This window comes from Rhododendron vialii, chromosome 8a (genome assembly GCF_030253575.1).
Source record: "Rhododendron vialii isolate Sample 1 chromosome 8a, ASM3025357v1".
Classification (NCBI taxonomy): Eukaryota; Viridiplantae; Streptophyta; class Magnoliopsida; order Ericales; family Ericaceae; genus Rhododendron; species Rhododendron vialii.
The window spans coordinates 29322383-29334955 of NC_080564.1; the positions used below are offsets into that span (position 1 = coordinate 29322383).

At 36.8% G+C, this 12573-nt stretch overlaps 2 protein-coding genes across 4 annotated transcripts in view; both read right to left on the minus strand.

Annotated features, from left to right (window-relative positions):
* Positions 1 to 12573, minus strand: part of LOC131336421 (probable amidase At4g34880) — a 60411-nt gene that overhangs the window by 29400 nt on the left and 18438 nt on the right. The gene's annotated exons all lie outside the window — the stretch shown is intronic.
* Positions 82 to 8322, minus strand: LOC131336427 (nudix hydrolase 14, chloroplastic). 3 transcript variants are annotated; one of them, XM_058372268.1, is made up of 8 exons: positions 8194 to 8322; positions 6557 to 6841; positions 4701 to 4800; positions 3553 to 3630; positions 3315 to 3407; positions 3057 to 3149; positions 1898 to 1996; positions 82 to 517 (listed from the first exon to the last, which is right to left on the minus strand). In XM_058372268.1, the coding sequence occupies exons 2-8, from the start codon at positions 6751 to 6753 to the stop codon at positions 287 to 289; spliced, it is 891 nt and encodes a 296-aa protein (XP_058228251.1). In that variant the 5' UTR covers positions 6754 to 6841; positions 8194 to 8322; the 3' UTR covers positions 82 to 286. The 3 variants fall into 3 exon arrangements, with proteins under 3 accessions (XP_058228251.1, XP_058228250.1, XP_058228249.1); XM_058372267.1 differs by lacking the exon at positions 8194 to 8322 and adding an exon at positions 6903 to 7036; XM_058372266.1 differs by lacking the exon at positions 8194 to 8322 and having other exon boundaries at positions 82 to 523; positions 6557 to 7137.

The following is a 12573-nucleotide window of genomic DNA, read 5'->3' on the forward strand; positions in this document are numbered from 1 at the left end:
CGTAAATATACTTATAAGCATACCTGTATAATGAATAAAAACATATTAAGAGGGTAAATAAGAATGAAAATGGAGCAGATGTATGTAAAGTGTGTTTTGGGGTAAAAAGGGATCAAACCGAAAATGCCCAGCCGTGTGAGGTACATTCCACCGTATTATACACAAGTGCAGCAAAAAAAATTCTGCTGGAAACTACGACTATACTGTCCATTTCAACATGAAGATAAAACGCCAGAGAAAAGTCACTAGCTGCTGCATGAACGTTCAAAGTGTCAGTAGTTGGGCTTCAATGCGGAGGCAGCAACCCTCTTTTCTTGGCCATTTCAAACAACGCAATTGCCACCAAAGTTTTTGCATCGGGGGTCACACGCCACAGATTTTCATAGTCAACTACATGCACCACTATTAACTCACCACGTTCCCGAAGCCCCGTTTCTTTCCCTTGCAGCTGCACGATAACTTCTTTATCCACATGGCCTCTGTATAGAAACACTCTAATTTCTTCATCACACCCTCCCTTGCAATGTAAAAAGCAAGACAATAGTGTTATTGAACAACAAATAGTGAGAAAACAGCAAGGCAAGAAATTGAATTCATCCCAACTCACTGCACAATGAATAACCAATGAATCAAGTTCTCTCAGTTGGTTGAACGGTTCAAAATGCACGAGCTTTCGTGCGAAGTATGGATGTGGATGTAGGCACAAATATGGCTCCATGCTTATGCATCAACAGAGCAATGATCTCGAGTCATCAAAAGATGATGTAGGTAGGCTCCAAGAAAGAAAAGCCGTAGTCTTCTCGCACAAAAAATCTCTCCTATTCTTCATTTGAGTTATTAGCTTCACTAGTAAGTAGCAAGGTCTGTAGTTCCCTTTGCAACTGGTTTGACCTGGCCACTTCTGCGAGGTTTTATGTACTATTCTTTGTTTCTCTTTTTCCCGGGGTGTTCCTTGTTTAGTGCTTTGGTTTGCTATCAGTTTATTGTCTGTCTTGGTGTTCGTGGGCAGGTGGTCTTTATCCTTGTTGTATTGGCTGGGCCGCTGGGGTGTTCGCCTTGTATGGCAGCCTCTTCAACAACCTATTCCTTAACAAATCTACGTGCGTGTGAACGGGTGTTTCAGAATTCTCTAGTTGAGTTACAGTGCAAGTTAGTAGAACAACAAAAACAATCAGGGGGCCTGCAGGATTTTAAGTCAGCAGTGACAAAAAGGTAAAACAAAATATTTTGCATACACAACACTATACAAAATAAAGGTAGTTGTTTTGGTTAAAAGTTATCGGGCATAGTTTAGTATTGTTTTGTTGAGTTATATGATCTTCTTACTCACAAATTTTAGTAAATTTTCATTTAATATGGTTGTTTTGAATGATTCTGTGCAGACAATATGAAAGAAATATCAAACTATATCTATAAAAATATATTTTTTAGTGCATTTTTTGATCCCAGAGGATTCACTTGAACCCTCTGAAAGAATAGAGCAGCCGCCCATGCAAACAATATTTTATTGTCATCCTGGAATCTACCAACAACATACGGCTTCACAGGGATGATTAATTCTCCATGATTTTATAATAGAAATGGGTTGTGGCTTTCAACAGACATGGCTGTCAAAGGTGCACAACTAGTTAGATTGTTTTTCTATCCTTAGTCATAATGATTTTCTGTATCTGCTTTTCTGAAATCACTCCTGGATTTTCTTCAGGAACTAGCTCATCTTTATAAAATGCAATATTAACAATGCTGGATTTATCTATCGTGGAAGTAGGAAATTTAATGACATGTACGAGTTTAAAATTCTAGTTTAAGTTGAAAGTTGGCGAATTCTAACTTGTGGCACCAAACAGTATTCAAATCTAAAACTGGAAGGGAAAAGAAAGAGATCTAAAGTACTTACTGGAGAAGGAAAAACTCTGCAACCAGTTGATGGATCTAGAAAGGCTGTGAGGTCGACCATGTCTTTCGGATTCAAACGAATACCAATCTCCTCCTCGACCTGCCATATTCATCTGATCAATGTACACATTGTGCTTAAAGTTCCAATTTATTCCTCAAGGAAAAATGTAAAGACACTAAGAAATACTGAAATAGGAGAATGCAAATACGTGACACGTCAACATGGCTACCCATAATCCCATCTGGTGAAAGAAGAAGATGCTGACAGACATCTTACCTTGTAATATACTCGATTAACCAAGTGAGGCCAAAAATTAGCATGTGGCAGTGTAAAGGACGAGCGAAAACATGAAGGGCATTTCAAATCCACATAATAAGCCAAAGGTAGTAGAGTTATCAACAGCGTTGATTGATTCCTTTATGATACCTTTCCATCAATTCCTATCAAAAGTGCAATTGCAAAGAGCAAAGTGGACAAAGAATATATATATATCTGGATCTCGACAACGGAAGTAGATGAAATGATCAATGCTATATATACACACTAGATAGATAGGTAGAGAGAGAGAGAGAGAGAGAGAGAGAGAGAGAGAGAATGTGTGGAAACAAAATGGATGATGCTTACTGATTAGGACACTGCATATGTGAGGTTATCTCAAATACTAGTCGCAATCTAAAGCATAGGTACAAAAAAAAAATATATATCAACAGACTGACTTTTTTTGCAAAATGTCTCGTAAAGGAAGCTAGAATTGTTGTGAATTGTTTCTTATCCAATAATAACACCAAGAAGAAAATAGGTCGCATGTTCCTAACTTTGTACAATAAAAAAAGCACCCTCCAGTGACGGTTCCTTAGAAACCGATCTCATGTCATGAATTACTGGCTCAAAGTCCAAATTATTGGCGAGGTCAGGACCAAACCATGATAAAGCCACGAAAAGTCATTCAAGCAAGAATGGAATATACTACTAACAGCCGCCTACAATTCTGGAATCCAACTATACAAAGGCTTAATATGAATAAACACCAGTTCCACTAAGTAATGGGCTACGAGCGCATTCCAATATGATAATCATGTATAACTAGTATCAAATTCCCAGAGCGTAACCATGTTAAAACTCATCATTCACATGTGCAGCCAATGAGGTAGAACAAAACCTCGCGAACTGCTGTTCCCACAAAATCACCCTTGTCATCATCCAACATTCCAGCTGGTAATTCCAGAACAAGCCTTCCAACAGGTACCCTAACCTTAAACATGCATGTGTTCAATATTAGGATCTCCACGACAAAGAAAAACTGAACACACTCGGGTTGTGATTTAAGTCATTAGAAAAATTTATAATAATTTTCAAGCACCATAGCTCTACCTTATGAAAATACAAAAGAAATTCCATCAGTAAACAAAAATAGTACTTGTTCAGTAAGCACGACAAAAGTCTCGCCCTCTGACTCCAAAAGTATCAGCACAGCTACGGCTGGCCCTCGTGCAAACACAATACCTGGAACCTAATCATGTTTTTAATTCATGTAGAAGAAAGAAAGAAAGAACAGAAAAGATTACATTCTTGAACAGGAACGGACTAGTACATGGCCTTGCGAGATATCTGGAAAATCAAAAAAATCCAAAGAGAGAAGCCATAAGCTGATCTACCTTCTTTCCCGTTTCCTTATCAATGACATCTGCTTTAAACTTTAGAAAGCCAACATGCTTGCCAAACATATCAACTCCCTGCCAGCAATAAGGTCAATAGAAGTTGGAGACCAATATGACTGAGATGATATGAAATGTATAACCACAGACATTCACCTTTTAGCGAGCACGATAGACACTAGTATGGACTCTTACTCCACTAGGTAAGCACCAAATCCTATTCCACAAAGAATAAACCTTACTAGGGCAACCAACCCACACTCCCAGTCCAAATGAAGAAAAAGAAAGACAGGAAAAAGCGAGAAGTAGGAAATCATTGTTTGGGAACCACTTTTTTATATTACAAATTCTGAATTGTAAATTGTAGATTTCAGATTAAAATCAGAATAGATTATGAATCTGTGAAAGTAATTCGATGATATATACAGAACAGATTATTAACTCGTGGTAGTTTTTGGACTATAACATGAAGAGTAGATAATGATATGCTTTTTGACCATGTTGCTCTTTTCTCGTATATATGTACAATGGATAGTCCTTGGATGAAATATCAGGGGTACATTAGTCTTTTGATTCAAAGGTAGTTGGAAAATACAAAATGAGAATCCAAAAAACTCCTCCAGGGCTGATTCTAAGATTGTGGCCCTATCACTCAGCTTTCATAATTGATTATAGCATGTTGCATTCTCCTCCATGACTACCAAACAGCTGAAGTGAGAAATTGTAAAATTCAAAATCTAGGCTCCCAAACACTCCCACTGTTAAACTTTCTTATTGAATTTATTCGATGATTATAAGGTGATTATAAGGTGATTCAAGTCTAACAACCACGAAGCCAGTTAACCATTCGAAGTCACTATCTTGTACACCATAATGGCAAGTGGATGCGTAACAAAGGATCTCGAAGCATCTAGATATGTTCCCGAACGTCAACAACAAGCGAAAAATCCGCCTGAAGGATGCAGTCCTCTCATCACAAAATGTAAACTAAAAGCTAGCAATCCATCACAAAAGCTCACTACATTGCCATTTTGCTCATAGAAAAAGGCAAAGTTGCGCCATCGGTAAGATGTATTCCACAATTCCAATAAAAATGTGGTGGTTGTGAGCTTGTAACAACTTTGTGCAACTTCACAAAGAATTCATACCTGAATAAGCACTTGTGACAAGGACATGGATCCGTTAGCCAATATTCCCGTTTCAGTGTTCTTCAGCCATTGCTTGAACAGAGAGGATTCGATGGCATTCCTGCAATACGATGTACAATTCACCCAACCAAACGTACAAGACAAATGCCTAATTTTCTCATGAGCATGCACAGCTTAGCCACACTTATCCAAAAAAAAAAAATTACATTTGTCTTATACGTTTGTCTAAAGGTAGTTACAACTTTCTTTCAATGGTTGAATTTCATGATTTTTTAAAAAATGCTTGATGTTACTGAAGATGAGATGGCTTGGGTACTAGTCGTTTTTTGGGGACCTTACTTTAACTGAAGAAAAACTATTGTTATTGGAACTAACGAGATGGCTGGGGATTTCATTTATGAAGCAAACCCTGGTCATTTGCCAGGATATTCGTTAACCCAAATTTGGACCAAATTTTGATAACAATGCTGGGCACAGCAAGGAATGGCAATGAAATGCCATACTGGAGAGTTTCTCCATTTACCACTCTGCTATCTTCTACTTCAACAGGAGGAGTAAGCACTACTCTGTGATCCATACCCATAGGTAAGATTGTAAGAAAAACTCTAATTAGTTCTCCCCTTATCCCCTCCCTCCGTGTACCAAACGATCCTTGCAGAAACTAGATTCATCTTTCTCGTTATAAAGTTCCAAGGCTTTGTCCTCGCTCGCAATTCCATTTCGTAGTAGCAAGATCACCTCTTGCAAGGTTTTTTAACCTGTTTATCCATAGAGCTAACAGATCCAGAGGAGCGAACTTGCTCAGTATTCAAGATCGTTATCTTTAAGATTAATCTGTCCCTCAAATTAAGCAAGGAAAGCAGCTTAATTAGAAGGACTCTTAGTGATTGAAAATGTGTTCTTCCTAAATTTTTGAACTGGTAGTTTTTTTCGGTGTTATTTATTCTTTTTAGCTTTTCATCGTAATTTTTGGGATTAATCATTCGTCTCGGCGAGAGGAAACATAAAAGCATATTAATGTGCGTTTGGTCATAATTTTGTATTTTTTATACTCCTCATGTCAAGACAAATGACCAATCCAAAAAGAAATATTAATGTAAATCTAAAAAAATTCAGAAAACAATAAATTATTACCGAAACAAAAATTTAGGAAGAACAGAGCCTAATTTGCAACTATATCGACGATTTAGCTATGTCCTTCAAGCTAATCAGAATGTAACCAATTCAAGTAGAAATACAGCTCTCAGTCACAATTGCAATACCTACATCCATTTTAGCACAAGAAACCAATCGACTCTGCAGCTACTCGCGATTTTGCGATACCAAATGAGAAGTCAAAGAAGACACTAATAAAGGGGGAAATTCACCCAAATCGATTAACAAAAATAAGAATATAACAATCTAGAGTCCATGTTACACAAATTTAAGGGTGATAAACAAGCCAAACGAGCCAAGTAGGTGGTTGATCAAGTTTGGTTTGAAAACTTAACCAGCATCAAAAATATGTTCGAGCTAAGCTTGCTCAAGCGAGCTTTAATCAAGCCAAACACAAGCCAATCTCGAGTAACTTGAATTTTTTATACTTCATAAGGCGAACGAGTCGAGTAGTCCTTCGGTCCTTGGTTTTGAAAGAGAAGAACTAACAGAAAGGCGCCAGTCAGAAACATCCTTATCCGTAGTTTGTTCAAACTTGGTTGCCTTAAAAAAATGTTCAAGTTTTGTTTGTTTATGAAATAAACCGATCGTGAACAAACTTTTAACAAAGCTCGAATTCGAGTAGTGTTGTTCAATTAGCAGCCCTATACACAATGTCATGTGCATATGGACACAAAGTAGAGAGAGAGAGAGAGACTGGCCTGAAGTCGGAACTGGAGACACCGTGGGCTGCAACTATATGTACAGGCTCGGCGGCTCGACTCGGCAAGGTGATGGTGTGAGTGAGTTGGGATGACGATGACTCGGTCGACATTGCCGTGCATATTGTTCTTTGCAGCAATCGCCTGCTACTGAGTTGACGAATAGGAGCAAGGTGGAAGCCGAGTTTCTGCGCCATCGTTTTAGAGCATCTCCACTCCGTACTCAAATTCTTACTCAAACCCAAATTTGAGTAAAAAACACCCAGCTCCACTCCTTATCCAAACCTATACCAAATTTAGGTTTTACTCAAAATTTTCACCAAATTTGACAGAACCAAATTCTTACCCAAATTTCCAACAGCTACTCTTTGGCAGCAGTTGGCAGCAAGAGGTGGTGGTGGTGGTGGAGACAGCTGGCGGTGATGAGCGTTGGTGGTGGTAGTCGGCGTTAATTTTGGAGTCAACAACGCCTACCCTTTTCCTTTGCTGGATCTACAAAAATGCACCCATGTTGTTCTTTGCCCAGAAATTCCATCGAACATCACAGAGGTGAGAGGTTCCTGGATCTGTAGGAGGTGGATCTGTAGGGCTGTTATTGGTGGTGGCGAAGGAGAGGTCGTGGGATTTGGGGGTGGATGTGAGAGAAGAATAAAATTAATTGTTTTTTAAATTTTTTTGATACAAAATTTGAGTAAAAAATAGATTCATGAGTGGAACCATTTGCACCAAATTAAGTTTTTACCCAAATTTTTACTCAAATTTGAGTAAAAAATTGGATAAGGAGTGGAGATGATCTTAGCGCTTTCTCACTGCCTTCTCAGTTTTGGGGAATTTTACCCCCAAAATTGAGAAAGCAGTGAGAAAGCGGAACAAATTCCATCAAGAGGAACAAATTGAACTGGCTTGAAAAGCCCATACATCAGATTTCTTTCACCCCATCTGTCCCATACATTCTCAAAGAATCTATTTCCAAAATTCAACTTGGAAATTTTTTTATAATATCCAGGTCACCTCAAATTTTTTTCTTCAAAAAATATTTCGTAATACAACACCCTTTTTGTTTTCTATCTAAGAAACTATTCCATCGACGTACTCTCCTCTGGATCCAGGAATAGCAACGAGTATTTTAAGCACAAGAGGTCCCTAAAAGATTACACAAGTACATGCGCATGTATACAAGACACATGACACCTCCCTGTCACACTGCCGTATTGTGCCTACGGCTGGCTCTGGGATTTATGGAGCATAAAGCTAATTTTTTGAATGGGGCCCTTAATTAGTGTACAAGAATTTGAGAGCATAAATACTCAAATCACTAATTACCGAATTCGCTACACAAATACCGAACTTGGTTCACGTTATTATCATTTTCGACAACAACTGCGTACAGATTTCAACATTCACGGTTTTTGGCTACCAGTGTCGGGATCTAATTACCAAAATTTCTACACAAACACAGGATCAAATTGTCGTTATTGTATATATACATACGTGTATGTATATACTCACAGAGAGAGAGAATGACGCGCACACACACACACACACACACAGAGAGAGAGAGACTGACGCAGACAGAGAGGGAGAGAGAGAGAGAGAGAGAGAGAGAGAGAGAGAGAGAGAGAGAGAGAGAACGGCACCTTGAAGAGAGGAGGGAAGGGTGGCGGTGGTGCGGCGGTGTTCTGGCAGGAGTGGCGGTGGTGCGGTGGTGTTATTGATCTGCAGGAGGTGGCTATGGAGGTGTGGGCGGGCTATGAGACGATGGGAGCCGTAACTGGGGGGTGGGGTTTTAGGGTTTGGTATTTGGATTTGGGTAGGGTTTGATTGGGGGAGTTTAAATGTAATTTTAGATTTTTTGAGGGGGTAAAGGTATAATGGAAATATTATGTGCATTTAATGGATTATACAGAGAAAAAATGCTCACTTTGTTTGGTTGAGGTTTTAGAAAGTTATTTTTGCGAATTAAGTGATAATGAGTGGAGAGAGATAGAAAGAGAAATTTATTGCAAACTGTACCGAGAGTAAACGTTACTCTCAAAATGGTGAACCAAGCGGAGTGGTTGTGTTTGGTTTGGTTTTTAAATTTTTTTTTTGAAAAATTGTAGGGGTAATAAGTAAATAGAGATAAAGAGATAAATGTTGAAATATAGGAGGAATTTTTAAAAAAATTCTCTTTGAAAAGGAAAGAGAACAAGGCATTTGTATTTTAAAATATTGATTGAGGATGGATTAAGTGAAGGAAGTGGGCTAATGGAGAAAATAAATAGTTGCGAATAACTACGCCCTATGAAACTATGTATTGTCCCCTCGTGTTTGGGAAATTACAAATTACTCTATCGTGATGTAGCTGTTAGAAAATTCGACGAAGACTGATTGATATCATCAAATCATAATTGCAATGAACCAAACTGTCATTTTGTAGCATGTGAAAAGATATTTTCACACCTCTGCGATCTTTCACAAACTATAAAAAGATAATTTGATCCCATGTATTTAGGATTTGATGATGTCAAAAAGATTAAATTGAATCTTATAAGAGTATCCACATTGTAATAAGCAAATTGATATGGATAAACAAATTTAATAACAATGCTAAAAAAATACCTCACATTGTAATAAGCAAAATTACAAGTCTTTTAGCAAATAAGCAAATTTCATCTATTCCATAACCAAACTTAACAACTTTTACTAATAACCAAAACTCAATAACCAAACCTAATAACCCAATTCAAAAATAAAAAATTAAAAAACACCTCACATTAGAATCGTCTTATCGAGACGAATAATTTGGTGTGGTCGGGTGCGTGATTGGAACTCGTTTGCAATTAGACATAGGTGCATTGCGTATTATGGGGGGTTTTTTTTATAGGGATACAAAAATAACCAATGTGGATGTCAAGTTTGTTAAGTTTGATTATGAACTAAATGGATAATCAAATGCTGACGTGTCACATTTTGATTATCGATTTTGATTATTCCCATTGCGGATGCTCTAAGGCCATCCACAGTGATATAATCAAATGCCAATTGTTTTTAAAGTTAACAATGTTTATGCAAAAGATTACTCACAATGGTATAATCAAACTTAGCAACATCCTTAGAAATAATCAAATTTTGGGCTTTGGATAACCAAAACTAACAACCTTTTTCAATAATCAAAATTTGTGGATCCTACACCACATAAGTTAACTAGTTTCAAAATTTGTATACACACGTGTTTCAACTAGTATTTTTTTCTTCCCTTCTTCGCCCACTCTTTTTTTTTTTGGTTAAAAAAATAAAATTGAAGAATAAAAATTTTATGTAGACAAGCTTTTTCGCTACTCTATATCTTTTTCACTTCACCAACAAATTATTTCTCTTTCTTTTCCTCCAAAAGTGAAACTCATATTTCTCGATCATCCACAATTCAATCCATCGTTGCCGGATTAAGGTGTTTCACTTTTTTTTCATGTTTCTACTATCCACCCCCCCAAAAAAAAAAAGGAAAAAATCATAATAGGAGCCAAGGAAGTCGCCGATTTTTTTTTCAAAATTAAGAAAGGGAATCGATATATTTTAACTCATAAAAAACATAAATAGAGGGAAGTGAATGGCGGGAAACAGGGGGAAGAGAGAATGAAATTGTAGTGGACCCCATATTTTGATTATGGACTAGAAGTGACCATAGTGAAGCTTAACATTGTTAAGCTTAACAACCTCTTAAGTGAATAATCAAAAGCTGATATGTCAACTTTTGGTTATCCTTTTTTAATTATACCACTGTGGATAGCCTAACAGCTAATATATAGAACAATAAAAAGGCAGGGCTGGCCTTGGGCACAAGTCCACCAGGGGCCGCCTTAGGCCTCCTCTTTTAGGCCAAATAATAGCTACTCCAGTAGTATATATAACAATAACAATAAAAAGCCAAAAAGGGTAATTTGTTATGCTAAAGGGAATAATTTGTAATTATTTAAACGAAAAAGAAAAAGTCTATAATATCAAAAAACCTCAAGGGTGATTTTGATGATTCACCCATTTTATTTTATTTTTATGCCACCCGTAGTAGGGTTATACCCTCAAAACTATGTCTTTCACTTAGGCCCCGTTTCAGAACTTAAAAAATATTTTTACTTTTTAAGAAGGCAATTTCAAACTCAAAATTATAAATTTATTAAAATCTAAAAATATGCATTATGAATCTTATTTGAAAGATCTCGATGAGATATTTTATACGATGCAAAAAATATATTTTTCATTTACATTATTTTTTAGTTTGAAAATATGAAATACGCTCCTTATTATTTAAGAAGGTTTCTGGAACAAGGCCTTAGTACATAAAAAATGGATTAGCATTCACAACCTAACTTTATTGCAGAAAAATACTGAACTTAAACACGTTTTTCCGATTATCCAACATAGATTTGCACTCTTAATATTAGGTACTTGCATTATACCAAATAATTGATTTTTAGGCAGATATGTCCAATTGTTTCTTTCGACAAACAAATTGCCTTGTTATGAATGGTGTTTTGTTGCTTTAGAGTTGTTGCACATACGACATGTCTCGTAGCACCTATGCAGCTAACAAACGCAACATCTCTTTGTAGTAATATTGGTATGCTAAAATAAGAGTACACGTAGTAAAACACTATATAAAATGATTGGCACTTTCAAACGTAAATCTCTTGCAAGTGGAACGTAAAAAGACTTCCACAGTGTCTATATATGTGGTTCAAGTAATTTTATTTTTGTGTGTGAGTTAATTTATTTACACATTTAGTGCAAGTCGTTTATGTGTTTAGTGGAAGTAAAATCACATCGAGAAGTATGAAAATTAAAATTGCTATTGTGTCGTAGGTGCAAGTCATATATTTGTTTCGTGTAAGTCTAATGTGTATAAGCTGCCACAATTTTAGTTTCCTCCTTCGATTGAACAATATTAGAACACCTCCACTGGCGATCATCCGCCTCGCCTGCAGCCACACTCCACAACCTTCTTCACCTTTCCCCTGCTTCCACTATCGTGAACTCGTGTTTTTCCCACTAAACTTTTTGAGATAGCCCATTACTCTGGCACAACAGTTCTTGCTACCATCCTCTCCTCTATTTCCTCGGCAATGAGGCAATTAATCATGATTTTCTTTTTGCAATCGCTAGCCATCAAAATGTTGAACTATGTGCCACAAAATCAAATATCGTGGAAGAATGAGATGTCAATGTTGGTGTTAGTTGGATGGTAATACAGAAGGGGATGAGCGAAATAAATGATTGAGAAGTATCTAGTTTTTTTGATAAAGAAAAACATGTTGCATCTATTTGTGAGTAATAATTGAAAAGAACTCTACGCATAATAATGTAACATAGAGCGTAATCAGACAGGGGAGCAAAACTGTACAAGGGATTTTGCACGTCTAAATTTAGTATGGTGCTTTGAGTTTTGTTGGGTTCAACGTGGCATAAAACGTCGTCGTTTTTACGTCATCGTTTTACTTTAAGGCCCTGTTTGATTGGGGGATTAATGGTGGGATTAGACTATTAATCCCCTCACCTCTTCTAATCCCATGTTTGTGTTATTTTTAGTCCCGGGACTATTAGTCCCCTCCGGATTAGTTATCCTCCATGCTTGGGACAAAACAATCCTAGGGGAAGGTGTGGGACTCTTAGTCCTGGGATTAAGGGGAGCTCCGGACTAGAGGTTAGATTATCAAAATGCCCTTAGATGGCTTAAGAAAAACACGTTAGAGCTATTCTACGTAATTAAAAAATTAATTTTGTTATACTTCTAATTGGAAAAAAACTTTTTATACTTACCGTGGCAAAAAAATAAAAAAAATATTTCTGATGTAACATAATAATTTTTTCCTACTAATTTGTTTTGTAAGGTTTTTTTTTTTTTTTTGATGTACCCCAATTAAGTTTCTAATTTAGTAAATCAAGTTTTTAATCCAATAATTTTGATATGTTGCTGATACCCTTCTATAGCAAGACACAACATTTCACAAAGGAGACTCTTTTGGAAAAAACCATCGAAAAGA